Raw genomic sequence first — 25270 nt, 5'->3', positions numbered from 1 at the left:
GCAGGGGCTACTCTTCATTGTGGTGCATGGGCTTCTCATTGCGGTGGCTTCTCCTGTTACGGGGCAGGGCCCTAGAGTACGTGGGCTTCAGTAGTTGTGGCATGTGGGCTCAGTAGTTGTGGCTCATGGGCTCTAGAGCACAGGCTCAGTAGTTGTGGCGCATGGGCTTAGTTGCTCCGTGGCATGTGGGATCTTCCTGGACCAGGGCTCGAACCCATGTCCCTTGCATTGGCAGGCGGATTCTTAACCACTGCACCACCAGGGAAGTCCCCCAACCTTTACAATTAGAGCAGCATTGCTTGGAGTACAGAATATTCAGGCATGTTTAATCATAAAGTCCTTGTAACACATTTGAGAGGTAAATTGTAAAACAAAACTCTCACTGTCAGTTCTCCCGCCTGGAGAAGAGAAGCCTCGTGTTAAGTTAGTGGTAGTATTGAAAATAGCATAACACACTTGGAGTCTCGTCCATGTCCAGTCAAGAATGGTTTTAAATTCTGATTGTGCATCTAGGAAAAAATTTAAGATGTACAGATGCAGAATGAGAAAATAAGTTTACAAATTGTGGTTTTCAACATCCCATCATGCTTTCTTCTCTATGTTAAAGGTAAAAGAGACGTTTTGACAGAGATTCATGTGGTTCTTGGTGAAGACTCTGGCCCACCAGGTAAGCCAGCTTATGGGCATAATGGCAAGGAGCAGGAACTCGGATAATACCCTTTAGGAGAAAGATCAACCAAAAAGATTTTTTTACTTTTATGTCTGCTTTCCCTAAGTTTAAATTTTTATAGATAGCCAAGGTTCAAAAAGTAGATTCAATTTTGAACAATTTCACAGATCTGAAGGAAAATCAGTATCAAAAAATACTTACCATATTCATGGTACCATAACCATGTTCATATGGAGAACAGTATGGAGGCTCCTTAAAACTAAAAACAGAGCTACCATATGACCCAGCAATCCCACTCCTGGGCGTATATCCAGAAAAGATGAAAGCTCTAATTCAAAAATATACATGCACCCCAATGTTCGTAGCAGCACTATTTACAATAGCCAAGACACAGAAGCAACCTAAATGTCCATCAGCAGATGAATGGACAAAGATGTGGTATGTGTATACAATAGAATAGTACTCATTCATAAAGAATGAAATAATGCCATTTGCAGCAACATGGATGGACCTAGAGATTATCATACTAAGTGAAGTAAATCAGAGACAAATATTATTTGATATCACTTACATGTAGAATCTAAAAAATAGCATACAAATGAACTTATTTTTATTTACAAAGCAGAAACAGACTCACAGACACAGAAAACAAACCTATGGTTACCAAATGAGAAAGTGCAGGGGGGAGGGATAAATTAGGAGTATGGGATTAACAGATGCACATTACCAAATTAAAGAAAAAAAATACTTACTGAAAAATTGTAATACATGTGGCATAGTTTGTAAGTTAGACTCTGTACTGCATCTGGGCTCAAGTAAAGCGTGTCATGGATGACATTATAATGAGTGGGAGTGACAGTGCCAGTGCCTTCTTTCACAGACTGACTCACAATAAAAAAGTCATACCTAGAATTATAGAACATAATTGGTATCAAGCTTATTTTAGAAGAAAAACAATGTAGCAAACCTAGTCTCTGAAGTAACAATTTACAGAAATCCATGATACAGAGTTTCCTTTTTATTTAGAAGCCTGGCTAACTGTTGAGCAATGATTTGCTAAAGCAAATCTACAAAGGACAGTGAAATCATTGACAATTAATAACGCTCATGGGATTTAAACTCAAAAGCATATGCACTGATGCCTAGAGGCAGCAAACATCAAATTAGCACGTTAGACATGGTCATAGGTAATGTGATTCAGAGATTCAGGGAAAGATGGGAATATCCATCCCTGCAAATCACCAGAATATATTCAAACTCCCTAAATTATATAAGTGGTAAGGTTAACCAATTTATTGTAAATATTGAATGTTTATATCATTTTATGTTACACTTTGTTAATTGTACTTTTCATTTGCTTTGTTTTCTTCAATCCTTTCATGCCTTCTACTAGAAAAATCAGTGTTTCTGTCTTTCTTCAAATTTAATTCATTTCTCCCTATCTGTTGGTATGAATGTCCTGTTTTATTTCTTGCTGTGGTTTTGCATAACTTTCTCATTTGCATAATTCACTTTACAAGTCTAAAGTTAACCAGAAGTTCTAGCCTTCTTCCTAACAACTGAATCATCTTAGAACGATCAATAAATATTTGTCTGTTTTTAAAATTCTCTGAGAAACAAAATGACTGAAGACAGAAAAAATTATCTAACATATCTACCATTTTTAACCTTCTTTAGGTCAATTCTTCCTTTCTCGTGCAAATCATGCAAACCTTAAAAAATTCTGTTACTATTTGAATAAAAAGGAATCTTTAAAATAAAGAAAGATGGCTTACCGTTCCATCCTAGTCACCTCTAAATCAATAACCGTTCCTGGAGATGGATTGTCAAGTCTTCCCTCATCCTTTTCAATAAAAAATCTGGTGTTTATTCGTTTCTTCACCACGATGAAAGTTAGTCTGACACTTAAAAGATTATGATCCGTGTCACTCTGGTTGCTCTGCCTTATCTCAGAAGCATTCAGAGTGTCGAAAACAGCCCACACGTAGGAGCCATTAAAAGGAGTCTGCAGATGGTAGCTCTCCACACACCCCAATTTTACTGTCTTAGCTCCAAGAGCCTGATTCAGGAAGTAAAGGAGGAGGTTTCTATTCATAGCCATTCAGATCCTAGGGGAAGGGTCTCTTCCTCCCAAGGTCAAGATTACTTGTACTGTCTGTGCTGGGCACCAGGCTTCACTGACAAACAGGTGAGGCCAGAGAAGGGAACTGAGAGGAATCCCCAGTCCTGGGACGAACAGAACTCCAGGATAAAGGAGCTGGATAAGTACAAACCATTGACAGGCTATGTTCATGGACTTTTAGGAATATCTGAGGTTAGCAAGCCCTCCTCCATCAAGGTTTGGAAGGAGATTAGAAAAAGAAAGAATCATGGGGTTCCATATGGGGAAACAACCTGCTACTGCAAGGCTTCAGTTCTGCTTTCTCCTCTGATGTGGGCATGGAACACAAAGGGGGAAGGGTCTGTTTTTTTCTCCCCACCCATCCACTGAAGCTCTCTGTATCCAGCTTTCCAATTCACACATCACAGTTGTTGTAGATATTTCCCCCCTGCCCCTGGAAACTAAAATGTAAAGCTTACAAAATCTGCACTTCATGAGTAATATACCCACCTTTGTCCTCTGTAAGCATTTTCTAAGTAGGACTCCATCTGTTTTAGTTCTTGGTCAATCAGTGCTTGAAGCTGTCCTCCCACTCCATCTCGATACCCAATGATAGAATGTGGCAGAGATGAATTTTGTTCATACCAGAGCTTCAAGGCAGCTGAAAGGAAGTCAGAAACACATATAAATAAACCATAACTTGGAACAAAGTGGCCACTGTTTTTGACAACTTCTATGTTCATTTGTCAACATGGTAGCTTTCAGGACACTGCTTAAGTCCTCAGTCTAGTCCATACTTAACAAGAGTATGAAAATTTTGAGCCAGATAATTGTTTGTGGTGGTCAGGGGCAAGGAGTGTTGCTGTCCCATGCATGGTAAAACATTTAACAGCATCCCTAAACTTCTGTCCACTAGATGCCAATAGCACCTCTGTCCCCACTGTGACAACCAAAAGTGTCTTCACTCATTGCCAGATGTCCCAGGTGGGAGGGGGCAGTATCTCCACCAGTATAGACTCAAGCCCTCCAGCCTCCACCAGGCACTGACTATGCAAGCAGGTTGTCAGCCCATTGACAAGCTCCTGCCCCGATTGCTGGATGATGCATTGAGAGAACCACCTGTATGGAGAAAAATAAGCCATTAGTTTGGAAAACAAGATTAATTCAGAATCAAAATGATGAAATTAATCTATGACCAAAAAAAATTCACTATCAGTAGTTGAGGATCCAATTAAAGATCCATTCTTCATCCTGCTGCAGAGATCCAAGTATTGGTCTCTTCACATATCTTAGGCATTTTGTAACATTTTGAATGCACACAAAGAGTAAGATAGAATGGAAACATTTGTTAACATTAACTACAAATTATACATGCTTTGAATACATATGACTCATATTGTTTCAGCTCCTGGGGAATTCCACAAAGTGCAAGCCCAGTGTTTTTCTGGAGACTCCTACTTCTAGTTCAATGTCGTAAACAATGGTTCATCCATATGAATCTGCTTTGGAGGGAGCAGTTTGCTTCAAAACAGTAATAGCTGTTGTGACCACTGCTCAGCGTATCAAGTAAAATCACCTGTTTGTCTCGAGTTTCTATCCCCTTATTGCGTTTTTGTTTACTTCAGAGTATTAGGATGACCTGATAGGGTATGATGTATGTTTGCCTGTTCGTCTGAATCTGTACTCCGATGGATGGGATCAGATATTTTGGCTTTACATTTTCACTGCTGCATTCTCAGTATTTACACATAGCAAGTGCTCAAAAATATCTATTGCATGAATGCAAGCTTAACTTTTTACCTATTATCACAACATTTTCTACTAAAAAAGGCAGAGTAAATCCATGTTACTCTATTTAGAGTGTGACTGGAAGAAAAAGATCCTTAAAGGATACTGTGGAATTATACCTAGTGGGCCACAAACAGCATTGAACATAGTGGTGGTTTGTGACTGTCCCACATACCATAATGCACAAGAGAAGAATATGCAAACCCATCTGCACTATGGGTTTTATTTTCTACTCTACGCACAGAAAATAAAAGGTCCCTGGAGAAAAGGAGAATCATAGGATATAGAAGCATATCTCCTTATTCAGGTACATTATATACAAATGTATGAAGACAAGATCTTATTATACCTACAGGCCACTGGGTATGTTCCCATGTGTGTCTTCACCCACATATCTCCTAAGTGCTTCCTCATGTGTCCCTATGCAGAGACTCACTGATCAAATCCTGCGGTTGGCAGAATTCTACTTGTCCTCATCCTTGGAACTTGTGAACATAGTGAGATCTGGCCCCTGTGATGATGTTATATGGCACAGTTGACTTTAAGATAAGGAGAGTCTCCAGATGGATGATATCCGACCTCATGAGCTCCTTTAAAATCAGCGAGTTTTCTTTGGCTGCTGACAGAAGAGGAAGATGGAGAGATTCAAAAGAGAACAAGAACACAGCGTGAATTGGCGGGTTGGAAGTTGGAGGGGAGGCGGGGAGCACATCAGAAGGAACGTGGATGAAACTCTAGAAGCTGAGACTAGCTGTAGGTGACAGCCAGCAAGGAATTGGGGTCCTCTGTCCCACAATCACAAGAAAATTGGCTCTGCCACATTGACGTATGCTGGGAAGAGGATCCCAAGCCTCCAGGTGAGAATGTGGCTTATGTGACACTTCACTCAGCCTTGGGACTTCCCTGGTGGTCCAGTGTTTAAGAATCTGCACTTCCTCCGCATGGGGCATGGGTTTGATCCCTGGTATGCTGCGCAGTGCAGCCAAAAAAACAAACAAAATCTCGGCCTTGTAAGGCCCTGAGAGCCACGCAGTGCCCAACATCTGACCCACAGGACTGTCCGTGGTCATGTGAGTGTTGTCTTAAGCTGCCACATTTTGTCGTAGTTGTTAGGCAGCAATAGAGAATGATCAGAGGCTTCCATACAAAATGTTCTGGGAGCCTAACTTTGCCAGAAGATCAGGAGAGCACCTCACTAAGAACAACTTGTCTATGGAGCTTGCCATCAATGTGTGTTAGGTCCGCCTCTCCTATTTGGCCTCCAGATAGCTCCCCACTAAACACTGTCTGCCAAAGCTTACCCACTGCGTCAAGTCTGGATCGATGCTTGCCACAAATCCTGCGACTGACTTCCGTCGATGTACAATACCGTGGAAACAATCGATACCGATGAACACTGCATTCTGCAACTTAAATTTTAAACAAGGTAGCAGATTGAGTTAGAACACAAAGCAAATTTCCAATTAAATAGGACCTTAACAAATTCTACCAAAGACAGATGAAAGCAAGAGAAGGCAACAAAATCCCCACGTACTTCTATATCCACCTTCCAGAGGGCACCTCCTAGCTTGCAGTTCATCTACAGGGCAATCTTTGTAGCGATGGTCAGCGGCGTCTTGGGTCTCTCTAAGGTCCTTTTCAACACACACTGGCTTGGAATCGGGTAATTGACACACACATGTCTTTTTATGCCATCATGAATTTCTTTATTTTCAGTGGGCAGCAAGAAAAGGACCTTGAAAGAAAGCAAACATGACATTCCCCAAGATGCAAGAACATAGCGATGTGAGAAATGGATGCGTGTCGAGGAAGCTATATAGTTGGAGCGCTGACAAAGTAGAGACTATTTATTAAACAGATATCTGAATCCATGAGGGCGAAGGGTCTAGAATCACACTGCATTCAACAAGTGTGAGTATGAGTGTTTGGAAGAGACAGGCTGCGAGACAGGCATTTGGCAGTATGCATCGATCCTTGAAACTTGCAAAACCCTTTCATCCTAGTCATTCCATTCCCAGGAATCGTTCCATTTCCAGAAGTCTATCATGAAGTCAACATGGCTGGGTTAAAAACATAGACTGAACTATACCGTCCTCAGGACAGTCACCGTTGATGGGATGATCGCTCTGTGTGGGGCACTTGCCAAGCATTTTACTTGATTCAGTTAATTCTCTCACCAATCCACTGAGATAAATACTGTTATCTGCCTCCACCAGCAAACAAGCTTGGGGGTTGTTATGGAAACTGCCTGATTTACAAGCAGCAGAGCAAGTTTCCAAGCCCTCGCCAGGACCTCCAGTAGGACACTGAGCCGTTAGGAAGAGAGGCTACCGCTTGGCTTGTTTCTGACTAATGGGAAAAATCATCAGTATATTCTTTTTAACAATGATGCTTCTAGAAGTTTTTGGCAGACGTTCTTTATCAGATTAGGGTAATTCTTTTCTCATTGTAGATTAAGTGAGTTTTTCTTTTCACATGAAAAAGTATGAGATTTTATTAAATGCATTACCTGCGTGGACTAAGAAATATTCACCACACTATAATTCACCACACTAACCAGTTTTTAGAAAAATATAAACAACCTATTTCAAACTTACTGGCCCACTCTAGCCCATGGTGTTCTCCTAATATTTCTTTAACCACCAGCGAATCTCTAATAATGAACTCTATTTTTCCTAGTGTTGTTGAGCCTTACTCTTTTTCATTATTCTTGACAGTATCAAATTTTAGCATTTCCAAAGCTTTAGATTTATTTGCAGATTGTTTTCTATTTAGTTTCTCTTGTTACTGTTGATTTCATTCTATTTTACTTTGGTTGACTTGGTTCTTGATGCATTAAAATCCAGACTTCATTCCCAGTGTATTCATCAAGGGCTGTAGGTCTCATTTCTAGTTTGCTGTGTCACCCACGTTTTGATGCCTAGTACTTACTTATATAGTCCCTCAGTTCTAAGAGTTTAATAAATTTCCATTATTCTCTCTAATATCACTGTTACTTAAAAAAATAATGGTTTCTTCAGGTGTACGTGGTTTAATGATTTCTAATTGTAATGTACTGTGGTCAGTGTATGTGGTCGATAGGATCCTGGTCCTTCATTATTTGCCTAGGTTTCTCCAAGCCCAGTGTGATCAGTTGAAGACAAAGACAAAACGAACTTATAGATGCACTTTTAAAGAGCACCTGATCTTTTGGGTCCATATTTTATACACGCACACACGCACGCACACATCTCCCTCTCTTTCCCTCCTCCCTTTCTCTCTCTCTCTCATATACATATATATATATATATGTTAGTAGGTTAGTAGGTCAAGCTTTTAGGTACAAGTTTAAAATCTTCTAGATTCTGTTTTTTTAAATCTGCTGATCTGACTTTCCTGAGAGTGGTCAGCTAATATTGTCTCCTAAAATTTCAGCTTCTGGAATAGTATGGACCTGTCTCCTCTTAAGAGCTATTCAAGCTGATGAAGATATAGAAACCTGCCTGTTTCAGGCTCAGCCAGTTTAACAAGGCAGTAAAGAATGATAGGGTTAAGATAGGAGAGAAGTAGGGACCCAGAGAGGTGATCCCAGCAACTGAGGCTGCATTCTCTCCTGAGGTATCTGCCCATCCCAGTAAACACGGCTAAGAGGTTGGGAGGCTCTGAAAAGACTAACAACCTCTCCTCAAAGAGGGAGAAGGACAGAAATTAAAGACCAGGTCCTGCCAAGGAAAGGGTACTCGAGTTAAATCTTGAGCCTACCACTCTAAACAGATTAGATTTATAATACTATGCTTTAAAGACATGAAGCTATGAGAATGTTCCAGCTGATGGTGGGTGTGTACCACCTTGGTACAGCCATTAAGGAAATCTGATTAGCAGCATCTAGTGACAAAGGAACATTCTTCTCCCAGGTGCATCCCAACAGAAATGCATACATATGAGCACGAAAGACAAGTACAAAAGTAGTCATGACGGTGCTTAAGTAGTAGCAAAACTACAAATATCCCAAATGTTTGACAATAGGATGCATTAAGTTAAAAACAATGGGTTACCATTTAGAACAAGAGAACAAAAAACTACAGCTACACCCAACAAAGATAAACCTCAATGCTGAGCCAAAGAAAAACCAACACAAGACTGAAAGCATATGGCTCTTTAGGTAAAGTTCAAGAACAGACAACATTAAGCTACGGTGATAAGAAGGCAGGGAAGTAGTTTCATTTGTAGGATAGTGAGTGTGAAGGGGACAACGTGAGCATCCAATGAGATTAAAAGATTATGATCCACTAAATAAGAATCCATGAGTGTGTTTACACAAGAATGAAGAGCTCTTCCTTATAATAAAATACCAACTAATAAATATAGAAGGGATATTGGAAACATAGACATCACTATTTGGTGAGACCATGTTAACAACTGTTTCAGACAAGAATCCTCAATGGATGCTAAAATTAATGAGTGAAACTTCAATGAGAAACAGAACATTTGCATAGTCTCGAAGTGTCGTGCCATAATAAATTTAATCAATTACAAAGGGATAAAACACTAACTTTATAATGGTGAAACCTACCAGACCTCAACTTAATCATATGAGCTAAATTACAATGACCAGTTAATACAGCAGAAACTAACACAACGTTGTAAATCAACTAAACTCTAATAATAATAAAAAAATTATTACATGGAGATCTGATGACTTAAACCATGAATAGCAAAAAAAAAATGACCAGTTAAATCAACATCATGGGCTTCCCAATATGATGGATTTAGTAAACCACAGAATACTTCTGTGATATTCTGCAAGAATGCATGACCTGAATCTAGTCATGAGGAAATGGGCAAACCTATATTGAGGATTGTTCTATAAAATTACTGGCCAGTACACTTCTAAAATGTCAAGGCCATAAAACCCAAAGACAGATTGAAGATACTTCCCAGATTAAAAGAAGACGGAAAAAGCCTGATGGTTAGATGCCTCAGGTGACCCTTGATGGACCAGACAAATAATTTATTTTGCTATAAAAGGGAACGATTGGAAGAATTTGGATTAGGGGTGTAGATCAGATAAATGGCTCAGGAAAAAACATATATACACACATGTAACTACTATGAATAATGACACAGGTATATATATACATATATATATATATATATATATATAGTGAGAAGGAAAGAATGATTATATGTAGGTAAATATAAAGAGGGAGAGAGAATGATTATAGGAATGTGATAAAATTTACTGGTTGGGAAATCTGGATGATGGTTATAGAGAGATTTGTACTGTCTTCGCAACTCTTCCTATAAGTCTAAAAATATAAAGTGAAAAGAAAAAAGTTTAAAAATATTCAGGAAAATAGATAGTGGAGGTTTTAGATTGGATTGGTGTGTACTCATTCTTAAACAGAAAAGTTGTAAAAGATTCTCTAAAATAACAGGGACTGTGTTCACAGTTGCCATTTTTACTGCCAATATCTGATTTTGAGGAATAGGTTATTAATATTATGTGTAAGATGACTATTTTTATTCTTTTAGCCTTAACTTATTAATGCAGTACTAGATTGCTTTTCCTTCCTGGTTTAAAAAAGTCTATAGTTTAAATATGCTTTTATTTCCTCTATTTCTGCCTTACTCCACCAGCTCACACGTTTATAGGAATTAAATTCTTTATTATTCCCAAACTATGTGAGTACTTATGAACTCTTGGTAGTGTTACCACCAATTCATATTAATATTTGGGAAGTTAATGTTTAATTTGAGATATAACATAAATATGTGACTTGATGTCTTCCCATCACATTCAGTGGATTACCTTACACAGCCTGGTTCTGGCCCCCACCCAGCGCCACACAGCCTTTGAAATTTGTGAGCCACATGGCTTCACCCCTGCTTATATATGAGAATTCCCCTCTGTTCCTGGTCTAGGGAGACTTACTTTTGTGCCAAAAGATGTTTTACACATAATTTCCAGTTCCTATTTTATTGGTCATTCCCAGTTGTTTGGAATGCATAAGATTGTAGGCATGCTCTCCCCACCATTTGAAAAGACACCTTAAAATATTTAAGGGACTGCCTTGAATAAAAGATACTGTTCCAAAAAGAAAAACTAGGATAAATTAGTAAAAGTGGGGCAAGTTCCCATTCAAGTTTCAGACACTTTCTTAAGAGAAATTCCCACAATTAGAAAGGCAGTCTTTCATTTTCCAGGCAGATGCTAAATGAACAAAGAAAGTCATGTCATGAGTTGGGATGCAAACCACCACCAAGGCCTCTTCAACTCCATTCTAACATGTGATGCTTTGCTGAGTCCCACTGGAGGCTTCCTTGACCTAGCTGAGCATTTAAGGCTACAACACCAGAGAAGCATGAAGCATGGCATTCAATCAAAGTAACAGGAAGCAAGACACAGATTTAAGAACAGGATTTCAAAAGTAAGATTTCATTTGAGTATAATAATGGCTCACAGAAGGTATCCTTCAGAGTAGCCTATAGGGTTGCTTGGTAGAAGCTGAAAGGAGAGAAAAGTCTAGGCTCTATGGAAAAGACAATAGGAGGAATATCCTGGTTTCAGGATCAAGAAACAAAGATCCCTTTAAAGAGCATCCTGGGGACTTCCCTGGTGGTCCAGTGGGTAAGACTCCACGCTCCCAATGCAGGGGGCCCAGGTTCGATCCCTGGTTGGGGAACTGGATCCCGCATGCCACAACTAAGAGTTCACATGCTGCGACTAAAAGATCCTGCATGCCGCAACTAAGAAGCCCACGTGCCGCAACTAAGACCCGGTGCTGCCAAGATAGATAGATTAGATAGATAGGTAGGTAGATAGGTAGGTAGGTAGATAGATAGATATAAAGAGCATCCTGGATGATGAAGGAAGAATGGGAGATGAGTTTGGGGAAAGAAACCAAGGAAGGAAGAAAGATGTTGCTTTAGTAATTCAGATACAACATAGTGACAACAGATGGGAGAAAGGAAAAATTCCATGAGAAATACCAGACGAAAGAACACTTACTGGAAGAGAACAGATCATAGACTTTGCAGGTTACAGCTGGAGAGAGAAATGATGAATGTGTGCCTACCATAATCCATATTACTTAATATTTGTATGGTGTTATTTAATCTGAGACTTAAAAAATAATTCTAAGTCCTCAAGCCTAAAAGAATGAGCGTAACATGGTGATATTAAGTAGTAGCTTAAACCCCAAAGTCTGTATTCAGCTACATTGTAGGGGTAAATTTATATTTTTTGGCTGGTTTAGGAAACCAATGGCAACATCCAAATTCTAAAATACATACAAATGCAACTCACTAAGGACGGGGCACACATCAAATAGACACTTACCATCTGTGTTTTTTGTGAAGCATGTTTTTCTAAGGTGCTTATATAAGAATGGACTGTATCATCTGCTTCAAGCCTAGAAAATAAGTATTTCATCTATATTTCAAAAGTAATGAACAGTGAAACATGTCACATTTTATACAGCCAATGAAGCATGACATAAAACAAGGCAAGATAAACTGCCAAGGTAAGTATTTCATTTGAAGGTTTTTAAGACAAAAACAAGTTCAGTTTTTGGAAACAAGACCGGAAACTAGTTTTTACTATTCCCTCCTCCCCCGTCCACTCACATCAAGTTGCTAATTCTCATGTCTTCAAGATGTGGCCCAATAACCAGAAATTCATAGATCACAAAAGCCTGATTTAATATGTGTGGTCTAGAGCAGACTTTACTTTTTTGCTTACACACTTTCAGAGTTTGGATAACGTGACGGATTCCTACAATTTAAGAAGTTTTTCCACTTTCAAATTGCCAGCAACCGATTTTGAAATTGTAGATAATTTCTGCTCTACTTACAGTTTTGCATTTCTGACAGTTATGCCCATTTTGGGTGTCAATTTCTGTAGATTCTGCTGAAAGGTAAGGGCTGTTCCATAATTTCCCTTAGTATAGAGTATTAGCCAATGATCCAGTGACATTGCTCTAAGTACAGGTACCTCCCTTGTGTTTCTTGACCAATCTGCATTATGGTTGTCAAACTGGAGGAGAATTCAAGACATGGTATAAAACTTCATTAAAAAAAAAAAAGAAAACCAACATCATCTAAGATCCTTTCCATTGTAAATCTGTGCTATTTCCCATTGAAACATTACCATTTTAAACTTCAGTCATGACAAGATTTTTTAAAGTACTTTAAAAATAAGTTTATTATAACTAATGAATATAAAGTCTGACATGTTTTCAAACATGTTTGCAAAAAAAAGTAAATCCCTCCCTTGTTCCCCCTCCCCACAAGATACAGAGTAAGAACTTGGACAGAGTTTTACATGAAATCTAAACATGAAATTCTCATTTGTCCGTTGATCCTGAAAAGCTCCAACACATTATATTCTAGGTAAAGGTCCATTAAAATTAAGAAATCAACAAACCACTTGCTTTCTACTGTCATTATGATGCTCATTCAAAATGCTGAAGGGCAAGAACAGGTAACATAAGATTGCATGTGACAGATATTCAAAGTGCATGGATCTATGAAATCACAAACAATTGAGATGAGAATCCTGGGGGTGGAATTAAACGCTGACTTAAAAAGGCAATCCAAGGAAATCTATGTATATTGTAGTCTTTCGCATCTGGTCTAATGTTAGCTATTTTTCCTTAAGATATAGGTTAGTCACACTAGAATACCATGGGTTATTCTGGGTTATTACGATTTTAGGTATTTGACTCTTTTTTTTTAATTTTTTTTAATTTTATTTTTTAAATATTTATTTATTTATTTATGGCTGTGTTGGGTCTTCGTTTCTGTGCGAGGGCTTTCTCTAGTTGTGGCAAGCGGGGGCCACTCTTCATCGCGGTGCGCGGGCCTCTCACTATCGTGGCCTCTCTTGTTGCGGAGCACAGGCTCCAGATGCGCAGGCTCAGTAATTGTGGCTCACGGGCCTAGTTGCTCTGCGGCATGTGGGATCCTCCCAGACCAGGGCTCGAACCCGTGTCCCCTGCATTGGCAGGCGGATTCTCAACCACTGCGCCACCAGGGAAGCCCTAGGTATTTGACTCTTAAGGATACATTTGGAAGATCATTTTACCATGAGAGAATGTACACAATACTAATAAAGATATACAGAGTTTACTCTATGCCAAGCATGTTACATGCATTCTTATTGAATGATGGCTTGTCCTCTCATATAAAAATGACAGGTAGTCTGAAAACAGCAGTCATAGTTATTGACATGACCGAGTTAGTTCCTCTTTGGGTTGTTACTAATTTGACCCAACTCTGACATGACAATCCTGCAGCTGTCTTACAGTTCTTCTTCCTTGGTGAATTCTTACATCTTGCAAAGTTCTTCCAGAAAAGGATAAAAACTCCATCTCAAGTTCCAAATTCCAGTCTCGAAGCTCCTTTTGTACAGTATTATTTCTGAAAGAAAAAATATTTCCACATGCTCAAACCCAAGAAAATACGCAAAGGCAATTATCCATTTGCAAAACACAAGTCAGTATTCCTCTCATCTAAAGTGCTTTGTGTCAAGATGCTACAGGTAAACTCTGTAAAACTCAAACAATCTTGTCTTTGTTCTCACACTTGTGCAGGCACTTAGAATCTATTTCATTCTTACCCCCTCTTGGCCTCCTCTAACACTGCAATGACAGAAAAAAATAGAGTTGCACCTCCCCACTCCCCAAATATCACTTTCTTCCCAATCGTCACTTTTTAATTGAAGAATCTGAGATGCCAAGTGATCCACACAGGTCTCCACTTCACACACACAGAAAAGTAGCACTTACTCTGTGCAGCTTGCAGGATCTTAGTTTCCTGACCAGGGATGGAACCCAGGCCCTCAGCAGTGAAAGCATGGAGTCCTAACCACTGGACAGCCAGGGAATTGCCAAGCACTTACTCTCTTAAAGCATCCATGAGTGTTAGCAACTTACGCTGCCTTCTACCTGGATCCATCCTCATATAGGTGGACAACTCTCTCATCATTCCGTAGTCTTTACGCAGGTCATCCGTTAAGCCTTTAAAAAAAAAATCCGAAAGATAATACACCAAACAAGCAAGAATAGATTTCTATTAGAGAAGACATAACTGTTGTATCCAGAAGAAGAAGAAAATCAGAGACAACAAGTCTGGGTCATGTGGAGTCTTGTGAAAATCCTGTAAAGTAATATTGGTGACTTTAAAGAAGGGCTGTCTTTTATGAAGATGGTATAAATCCACAGTACCTGTCAGGTGGCATAGCCCAGGAACCAGCATTATAGGTTGACGGAGTGTGTCCTGTCGGCTCTTTTTCCATTTGCTCTTGGTGATCAAAAGTGGCTGACTTAAGATAGTGACCACTGTACCATACTGCTGCTCAACAGAAAAACGAACACTGGCATGACTATTAGCAAAACCTTAGTAACATCAAATAAATAGGTACAAAAGTGCATTTTCGGATCACAAATGGAGGCCTAGAGGTGTGGTGATATTGTTTCCCCCAGTTTAAGAGAGCCTCCAAAACACTCTTAATATTCTCTTAATTTGATGTCCCAGGGATCACTTACAAACATAGATGGCCAAGGAGAGTAGAACACCCACAAAACATAATGGAATCATTGTGCTACCCTTTTTATTATAGATGTAGACGGGTGAGACTCTTGGATTATGTATTTCTCACCACAGTAATGCCTTGAAAGTTTCCAAAACATACTGAGAATTTTCAAGAGGATTCCTATACTAATGGGGGACAAAAAAACCTGGCCACTTTTTAGAGTGGCAATTCCAGATCTATTCCCAACATTCCTCCTGCTTTTTCTCCCCTAAACCCTTAGTCTCTGCCTCCAGTAGGGAAAGGCATCTTCTAAGACGTCACATACAGAAGTTCCTATCCCTAAGGCAGCAAATTCTTGTACAACAGTGACTTTACTCCCCAACACAAAGTGGAGATTCTTTGTAGATCTTCCTAAGCTGCTTATTAGCAAGGTCCTCATCAATAAGTTAACCACATGAATTCTGGTATCATCTGTCATTTAAGCATCTGAGAGCTTCAAAAGGAGTTCTAACTTTGGGCAAGAAGACTTCAAATCCAGGTTTCATGGCTCTTTTCAAGCTGGGCGGCTACTATTAATTCTCATGCTATTGTTGCAGATTATATATTTTTTTCCTTCAAGCACTCTGTAGTTATTTGAAGGCAGCTAAGGTTCACCCCCTATTTCCTTGTCCTAGACCCTTCTTTAAGGAGGGCACTTTTGCAGGTATATACATGGCATCATTTTAAGCTTCATCCACAACTCCTATCACCCAGTTTATCAAAGCCTTTGGACTTGCTCTTCCTCCTATAGAGAACTTTGGAAATCACACTTCCATTTCTTATAGCTTTTGTAAAAAGTAAACAAACCTCAATTAAATAGAGTCAGGAGACCAGAGAGGGAGCTCTCACACCCTGCAACGATAGCAGAGCCCAACAGGAAGAAGAAAGACTTCTCTTCTTCCCTGGCAAGACCTTGGCCAATGAAAAGCCATGGACTCTTTGTTTACTAAAGCCCTTCCAACTTCCTTTTCTCTTCTATAAAAGGGTTCTCCTTTCCTCGTCAAGTGGGACTTGCACATGGCTCGCCAGGGTTGCAGACCCCAAATTGCAATTCTCCACTGATCCCAAATCAACCCATCTTTGCTGAAGAAAAAACCTGCAGTCTATTTGTTTTAGGTCCAAAAAACAAATCAGTTCTGTTGTCCCTATTTCCATTATTTGAAAGCTAGGATTGCGCTTACTTTCTAATGCCTCATCTATGAATTCAGCAATTTTTCCCAGATCTCATTACAACCCTACGACCAAGTTGTCATCTCTTATGAGACTCAATTCCTACCAGGGCACCCTGAGACTACCATAGTCATTCAAATATTTCAGCGCATCCATTTCACTCAAGTAAATCTGCTGGAACCATTTTCTTATGTTTACATGTAAGACTCTATCAACACATGCCAAGAAGGTAGTTTGCCTTAATGTGACACACTCTCTCAAATTATTACTAATCCCACTACTCTGTGATGCTAACATGCATGAATTATCTATTACAACCTATGTGTATGAGCTACTATGTGCCAGTCATGGTGTAAAGTGTAAGAGATATGTATTGCAAAGAGCAGAATTATAGCTCTCCTAGTCCTATGAAACTCGTAGTCTATTGGGGAGGGGAGAGATTAATAAAAATCACCCAAATATATAATTACAAATTGGGATAAGTGTTATGAAATACAAGTACATAACAGAACAGCGTGACCTCACAGAGGCCTGATGTTGCAGGTCAGTGTATGCACGGGAGGGAGGGGTACTGTTGGGATATCCAGAATGGCTCTTTTTAAAAAAATTTTATGAAGTATAGTTGATTTACAATATTATGTTAATTTGTGCTATATAGCAAAGTGACTCAGTTATATATATGTATATTCTTTTTCATATTCTTTTCCATTATGGTTTATCACAGGATATTGAATATAGTTCCCTGTGCTACGCAGTAGGACCTTGTTGTTGATCCATCCTATATATAATAGTTTGCATCTGCTAATCCCAAATTCCCAATCTTTCCCTCCCCCACTCCCTCCCACTTGGAAACCACAAGTCTATTCTCTGTATCTGTGAGTCTGTTTGTTTCATAGATATGTTCATTTGTGTCATATTTTAGATTGCACATATAAGTAATACCATATGTCCATCGACAGATGAATGGATAAAGAAGATGTGGTGTATACACACACACACACACACACACAATCGAATATTACTCAGCCATAAAAAAGAATGAAATAATGCCATTAGCAGCAACATGGATGGACCCAGAACGGCTCTTCTTAGTCAAAGATCTTTGAGATAAAATTTGTAGGATGAACAGGCAAACATCAGCCTAGGTGGAAGAATCAGCACACATAAATTGAGAAGGAGAGAAGTGCTTAACTCTCTCACAGCCTCACCTCCCTTACTTCCCCAGCTTGCATTCCATAGCCTGTCACAATCACATCCTCACAAATGCCATTCATTCCTTCACTATGCCTTGATCATGCTACGTTGGCAAGTCTCGAACCCTGGTAAAACCCAGCTGTCTGTTCTGCCCATGCAACCAACAATCAAACCCTGCTGACTGGTTCTAGAGTTAGTCTGCCACAATCTAAAAGGGGTGTTCTGTTCAGATTCCCTAGTTATGCTTCCTACCCATTGAAAAAACCAACATTTCACACTTTCTCATCTCTTCTCAAACCTCCTATACATCTCCCTCATCGCTGCCCATCAACTAACTCAGCCAATGATCTTGCTTCATACTTCACTGAGAAGTGAATGTCTGAAGATTCAGACAGGAATACACTCACGTTCTGCCCAGTGTTTGCCTTCTCTCTACACATACGTATGTTCTTCTTGCCCTCCGATTACTATGGAGGATGTGTCCTGCTCCAGAAAAGGGTCCATAATCTCTACCACAGCTATGGATTCTAACCTCTTCTTTCCTTCAGGGATTTTGTTCCTATCATTACCCCTCATTTATCTTGCCTTCTGTACTAACAATTTCTCCTTCTCTATTGGACAATTTATACCAGGATAAACACATACTGTAGTATTCTCTAACTTAAAAAAATCCTTCGTCTACATAGCATTTCTCTTCCCTTCTACAGCAAACGTTGCTAAATCTTTCCTTCAGTACCTTCCACCTGGACTTCAATTGCCACCATTACACAATTTGCTCTTGGCAGTGAACTCCATGCTATCAAACTCAACATACTCTTCACTGTGTATTTTTCCCCCAGCTCTATTGAGGTATAATTTATATACAAAAATCTGCCCATAATGTGTACAGTTTGGTGAATTTGGGCATATGTATACACTCTCATTTAACCTCATCTTAACATTTTACAGAGACGCATATCCTTCTTTCCTGAAATACTTCATTCTCTTGGTCATCTATATATTCTGCCTAGGTGACTGCATATCAAAATCCAAGGACTAGGTAAGAGCTAATAATTCACAAAATGAAAACTCCAGGCTTTACACCCTGGGACTCCAGACTCATTGGCATGCCCAAAGAGCATACTTTATTTACACCCTTTGGCAGAGAGATGATGAACTCACCACATCTGTGCACGAAGGAAAAGAGTGTCCACTTAGTTAGGTTCAGGCTGTAGGACTGAATTTTAACAAAGAAATATGAGTGAAAGTAGTGCATCAGCCTATCACTTTCAGTCTAAGGGACCTAAGAGCCAGTATGCTGCTTCTACCTCTTTTCTTCTAACATGACAACCTTGGAGTCCTCTTGTTGAGATGGCAGAGCCACAAAATGGTAACAGATGAGATCACTGAGTCTCCCTGACTCTCATTAGACTTTATTCAAGCCAGAAATAAACCTTTTAAAATTAACTTACTGATATTTCAGTTTGCAATTCCATCTGTGCCTATCTCATCCCAGAACAATCCCCTCACTTATTACAACCAAGCCTTCACTATGTCCTCTCCATTTTCACCTACTTCTCCCACCCTGCTCCAGGCCACCATCATCATTTAAGTCAACTGATTTAATAACCTCCTCACTGATTTCCCTGCCTCCCATTTTTACCACCATACAGCCCATTCTCTGTATATTAGACAGAAATCTTACAAATATCTACATAATATGACTTGACAATAAAATCCAATTTACTTCTCTAGAGAACACTCCAGCCTAGTTTGGGCTCTGGGTACACCATGCCCACCCTGAAAATAGTGCCTTTGTACTACCTCTTCTCCCTCATCCGCACCTAGCTTGCTCCTTTCTGCCATTTACATATCAGCTTCGCAGAGAAGCTTTCCATGACCTTGCAGACTAATAGCCACCAGACATTCTCCATAATACCACCCAATTTTAATTATCTCCATATCCCTCATAACTATTAGAATAGTTTTCATCTTGTTTGTCATCTCTCTGTCTGCCATGAGAATGCAAGTGCCTTGAGAGCTGAGAACTAAATTGTCTTACTAATGTATACCCAAGATACACAGTAGGCACTCACTAAATGCTTTTGGGATTGAATGAACAAGCAATAAGTGTGAAACACAAATGAGGATAATGTCATAATAACCCTCCCTTGAAGGGTTGTCAGAGGGCTATGTACCTGCAATTGTTCCAAGTAGCTATGTTTTGAGTCCCAACATAATACAAGCTTTTTAAAGAAAATCATCCATTTATAAGTTCTTTCCATTTGCCACAAATATCTGCCATTCCTTTAATTACCTTTCTCTCATCTGCTAAAGCTAGAAAACCAACCTCACCAACTGGCCTGAGTTTATTTGTGAGCACTCAAATTAAAAATAGAGGAGGGACTTCCCTGGTGGCACAGTGGTTAAGAATCCGCCTGCCAATGCAGGGGACACGGGTTCGAGCCCTGGTCCAGGAAGATCCCACATGCTGCGGAGCAACTAAGCCACTGCAATGAGAAGCCCGTGCACCGCAATGAGAGTAGCCCCTACTCGCTGAAACTAGAGAAGGCCCGTGCACAGCAACGGAGACCCAACACAGCCAAAAATAAATAAATAAATAAATAGAGGAATCCATGAATTATGAGATTTAGCACGTAACAGACATCACCTCAGCTTGTAATTGGTCATTTTTTCCTTCTTTTTGAACCAAGTTCTGTAGGGCTGAAACTCCTACATAAAGTTCTCATTTCTGAAGTCTTACCATGTTTTATTTTCTACCTAACAATCCATCTACATGTTTAAAACAACCATAGCCACTTCTAAGCCTGACAGGGAGGGCCATCTTGGAGGCATTCTAATTATGTGACATTACCCTATACACAAAACACTCAAATACATGGATAATAGATATAAGCCAAGCTATAATACCCCAAAAGGAGAATATATACAAATACATATATATGTGTCTAAATAAGACTTGAGAAATATACTTAACTGTATAATATGAAAATTTTTAAGACAAATATGTTTGAAGAAATAAAATTTCATACCTCCCTGTAATAGTCTACAAAGGAGGTTTCACTGCCATCCGACCTTGTAAATGTAGAGCTGGGAGACTTCTCCCAAGTAATATCATCCACCCTGTAGGTTCTGTTGTTATACCTGTGGAATAATCGTAATATATGGTATTATTCCTGACGTTATTGCATGGAACCATGTAAGAAAGAAGTGGTTTAAAATCCTACAAGTAATTGCAGAATATATAGCTTTGTTAAGATTAATTCACATAACATGCAATTCACCCGTTTAAGTGTGCAGTCCAGTGGTTTTTAGTGTACTTACTGAGTCGTGCAACCATCACGCGATTTTAGAATATTTTCATCACCCAAAGAAGAAACACCTGAACCGTGAGCAGTCACTCCTTGTTTCCACCCAATTCCCCCAGTCCTTAAACCACCACTAGTTTACTTACTGTCCCTATGCATTTGCCTACTCATCACATTTCATATAAATTGAGTCATATAATATGTGATCTTCCCCGACTGGCTTCTTTCACTTAGCATAATATTTTCAGGGTTCATTCATGCTGTAGCATGTATTGCTACTTCATTCCATTTTATTGACAAATAATATATCATTGTATAGATATACCACATTTGTGTTTATCCATTTACCAGTTGATGAACATTTGGGTTGTTTATGCTCAAGCTATTATGAATAGTGATGTTGTGGACATTCATATACCAATTTTGGTGGATATGTTTTTATTTCTCTTGGGTATATAACCTGGAGTGGAATTGCTGGGTCGTATGGTAATGCTATATTTAGCACATTGAGGAAATGCCAGACTCTTTCCCAAAGAGGCCATACTTATACCAGCAGTGTATAATGGTTAGTTTCAATTTTTCCACATCCTTGCCAACACTTGTTAACATCTTCCTTTTTAAATTTTAGCAATCCTAGTAGATAGGAAGTGGCATTTCATTGTGGCTTTAATTTGCATTTCCCTGATGGCTAATGATGTTGAGCATCTTCTCATGTGATTATTGGCCATTTGTATATTTTGTTTGGAGAAATGTCTATTCAGATCCTTTGCCCATTTTTTAAAGTTGAGTTTCTTTTATTGAGTTGTAAATATTCCTTATGTATGTAGATACAAATTATTTACTACATGTGATTTGCAAATATTTCCCCCTGTTCTGCCAGTTGTCTTTTCACTTTCTTGACAGTATACCTTAAAGAACAAACATTTTATTTGGTTAAGTCCAATTTATTTGTTTCTTTGGGCATTACTTGTGCTTTTGGTGTCTTATCTAATAAGGTTTTTGCCTAACTCAAAGTCAAGATTTACTCTTAAGTTTTCTTCTAAGAATTTTATATTTTTACATCTTTTAGTTAGGTCTATTTTGAGTTAATTTTTTAGTAAATTTGAGTTAATTTTGTGTATCCTGTGATGAAGGGGCAGGTGAACATCCAGCTATCCCAGCAATAGTTGTTGAAAAGACTATTCTTTCCCTGATTGAATTGTCTCCATACCCTTGTTAAAGTCAACTGACTATAAAAGTGAGGGTTAATTCATGGATTCCCTATTCTATTTCACTGACTTTTAGGTCTATACTTATACCAGCGTCACACTGTCTCGGTTACTGTAGCTTCATAATAAGGTTTGAAATTAGGAAGTGCGAGTCTTCCAACTTTGCTCTTCTTAAAGATTGGATTTAAGGTTACTTAGCCAAAACATCCTCTTATTGATTTAAGATTTCTGGTGTAGAGGGAGATTAAAAATAAAAACTTCCTTCAAATGGAAATTTGCTAGTAGATTATAATTAAGCACTGATTTTTAAAAATAGCTAGACAAAGAGAAAGGAGAAGAGCAATTTGGAAGATGCATACTCTCTTGAGTGCAAGTGAGCGTTCAGAGCCAACAACTGAATTAGCAGTAGGACTCATAAGAACCGCAGAGTTTACAATTGACATATGTTCCTCTCCCATGCTGTACAACCAGATGAGAAAAATTATCCAGTGATTCTTGCCATTTTCATGCTATTTCTACTTCTGAATGTCTACATTTAATCATTCAAAAACCCTAGGAACATCTCTAATGAAAAAAAGTCAAAGGGATTGGATAGGTTTCCAAAAAGCAGACTTACTTTGTAAGAACAGATGACCCAACTAATTTTTTAAGAATTTTCTCTTTTGCATCTTCTCCTCTGGCTTTTTCACGAGTGTGTGATATTAAATCATAAGCAGTTTCCATTCGGAGCAGTTTATGGCTCACATCAGCACAGAGCGTAAGACCAGTTTCATATGGAAGAATGGAAGTAACATAGCCAGGCCAGATTTCCAATCTGCAAATAAGTTAGATGTGGGTGTCAAGATCCCAGCTCTGGACGTAAAGCCAGGTATTAGGGAACCTAAACTCACTGTCTAAAACTGATACTTTTAGAGTCAGTTTTAATCTCTTATTTTTAATAATCACTGGTCTTTTGAAGGACCTTCAAACAGAGATTTTTACCAGATGCGCTAGTTATAAGTAATACATCTTTGTTAGACCATTTTTATTATCATCTATGGGCTTAAACTATTATATATACTCATATGTGAGGCTATATATGATATATACATATGTAAATTATATACACGTATACCAAGGAGTAATACATACACATAGACACAAGTGTTATGATTGACAATATTTTCAGAGAAATTACCCAAGTTTGAGATGATTATTTTGATTTTCTAAGGTTTATACAACAACTGACAATCTTAAAGTTTATGCTTATCATGCTAGGATTTTTAGAGTAAATTTAAAATTTTAAGTTTCCATTTTAAATTGTAACTTCAATTGTAACTTAGTTGTTCAGTCATTGGATAGTATTTAAAAGATCACTTGTAAATCATACACCACTTCAAATGAGCAACTGTCTCAAAAGCTTCTATGATTATGTCTGCAGAATGTGAAACTTTCCACTTCATACAACACTTCATACATACCTATTCTTGTAGAACTCAGTCTTCTTACTTTTATTGTAATCGTTGCGACCAACTGTGTTCAAATCCATCTTCTCCAACATTCTAGAAATTGGAAGAATAGGTTTTGTTGAAAGTGCAGTGAATATTACTAAGCATTTGTTAACACACATAAGGATGCATTAGAGGGGAAAAAAATCTGTCAGTGATTTTGTTTATACTAACAACACAAAACATCTGATAATGACTGTTAATAACAAGTAAGTTACATTATTGAGGTGCATAATGAGGTTCATTTAACCTCAAATTTTCTCTTTCATAATATAAAACAGTATAACATGGAAAGGACATCAGTATGTCCTTCATTCCTAGAAATGAACTGAAATATCTTTTGCAGGCTACGTGTTCCAAGTTTTAATTTTGACTATTTGTTCATTACAGTGAATCTAGAACAGAAAACAAGTATATTTGCTCTAGAAAGAAATAAGCATGGATGCACAAAGTTGATGTCTGCTACTCCTTCTAGACAGGTTGCAGCCATGGGAAGTAGGGGTGGGCAGGGAGTAGAATATGGAGGAAATCCATGGAATTTGCACATGCCTAGCTGAGGCTCCAGTGTCATTTCATCTCAAAAGATTCTTCACCCTCTCAGTACGTGGGACTTGTCAAGAATACAAAATGCTAGAAGCAAATGGCTGTGTTCAGCATCACTGACACAGTAAAACGCAACTGAATCTCAAGCAAACAATGTTACTAACATAACATAAGAGAATGTTGTAATAGCATAGGCAATCTGGCGAGGTGGTCTGTAGTTCTCTGGAGAGCTCAAAGGTTATCTTCACAGGCTGGTTCTTCAACTTGCTGACCACTTCCTTTTTCTGAGATAAAGAAAAAAGGTCGCGTAGTTCTTCCAAGGAAACTAAGCTCCATTGTGTGACAAATGCATTGCGTGCTGTCCAACACAGCACAGTGGAAGGAGCAATCCTTCCCAGAAAAAGGCACATGCAGGTGGAAAATGTGATTTACAAGACAAAAGTAAAGAGTCAGAATTAAATATTTAAGTCAAAACTTTTTTTTACTGAAGCAAGCTCCTATAAATTATTTGGTTCCTTGATGTAGAAGTTTATAGGATAAAATAGGAAGTCCTTCTCCCAATGTTTTTTTCTGCTAAAGTTTTAGAGGGAACAAGAAATTTAAAAACTTACTCAAAACTTCATTATCAGCATTTGAGACATATTGTACCATTAAAAAGGGTAAAAGATATATTTTTTACCTTTGTATTAAATTCAGTTTAAGCAGTGAAATGAGACACTAGAGAATATCAATGATAATCAAACATGGCATGTGGGTTTGTTACAGGTCCTATGGGCAAGGGATGTTCAGGATATCTCCACAAACTGTTGCACAGGAATGGTGGGAGTTTGGCTCTAATAGAGTGAAAAATGGGAGAGAAAGAGCAATGTCAGGAAAATGTAGAATATTACTTAACCGTTTCCCTAGTGAGTGAAGTAATAATAAAGAGCTTCCATCACATATACGACGATGTCCCAATAACTTTTCAAGTTCAGAGAGTAAAGCTTCACGTTTTCTTCCACCCTCTATGTCTGGCGTATAGATGACATTGTACTTGTATAAATTCCTGTGAGAACAAGACTTCAGCTGGACATGGTTTGAAAATAGCATTACTGGGCTACCTAGCGTGCCTGAAAAATGGAGCCACGTGTTAATCCTGAAACAGAGTGGCTGATCAGACCCCAAACAATTTGGACACCACAATATTAAGAACCAAAGTTAGATCCAACCAGGAGATTGACAACAAACAACATAAGCAATTATATAC

General features: G+C 38.7%; 1 protein-coding gene across 1 annotated transcript in view; it reads right to left on the bottom strand.

The window, feature by feature from the left end:
- Positions 1-601: 601 nt before the first annotated feature.
- Positions 602-25270, bottom strand: part of PIWIL3 (piwi like RNA-mediated gene silencing 3) — a 53138-nt gene continuing 28469 nt past the window's right edge. Inside the window, 18 exon segments of the mRNA XM_068562421.1 lie at positions 602-718; positions 1423-1576; positions 2446-2574; positions 3282-3432; positions 3820-3890; positions 5865-5968; positions 6094-6294; positions 11881-11953; positions 12395-12576; positions 13823-13961; positions 14443-14560; positions 14768-14894; positions 20511-20622; positions 22611-22808; positions 23455-23542; positions 24197-24308; positions 24788-24792; positions 24915-25133. Coding sequence (XP_068418522.1) covers positions 602-718; positions 1423-1576; positions 2446-2574; positions 3282-3432; positions 3820-3890; positions 5865-5968; positions 6094-6294; positions 11881-11953; positions 12395-12576; positions 13823-13961; positions 14443-14560; positions 14768-14894; positions 20511-20622; positions 22611-22808; positions 23455-23542; positions 24197-24308; positions 24788-24792; positions 24915-25133 — 2300 coding nt within the window.

The sequence above is a fragment of the Eschrichtius robustus genome, chromosome 14 (genome assembly GCF_028021215.1).
Source record: "Eschrichtius robustus isolate mEscRob2 chromosome 14, mEscRob2.pri, whole genome shotgun sequence".
NCBI lineage: Eukaryota > Metazoa > Chordata > Mammalia > Artiodactyla > Eschrichtiidae > Eschrichtius > Eschrichtius robustus.
The sequence above is the reverse complement of the archived record's forward strand: the minus strand, read 5'-3'. Positions and strand labels throughout refer to the sequence as shown.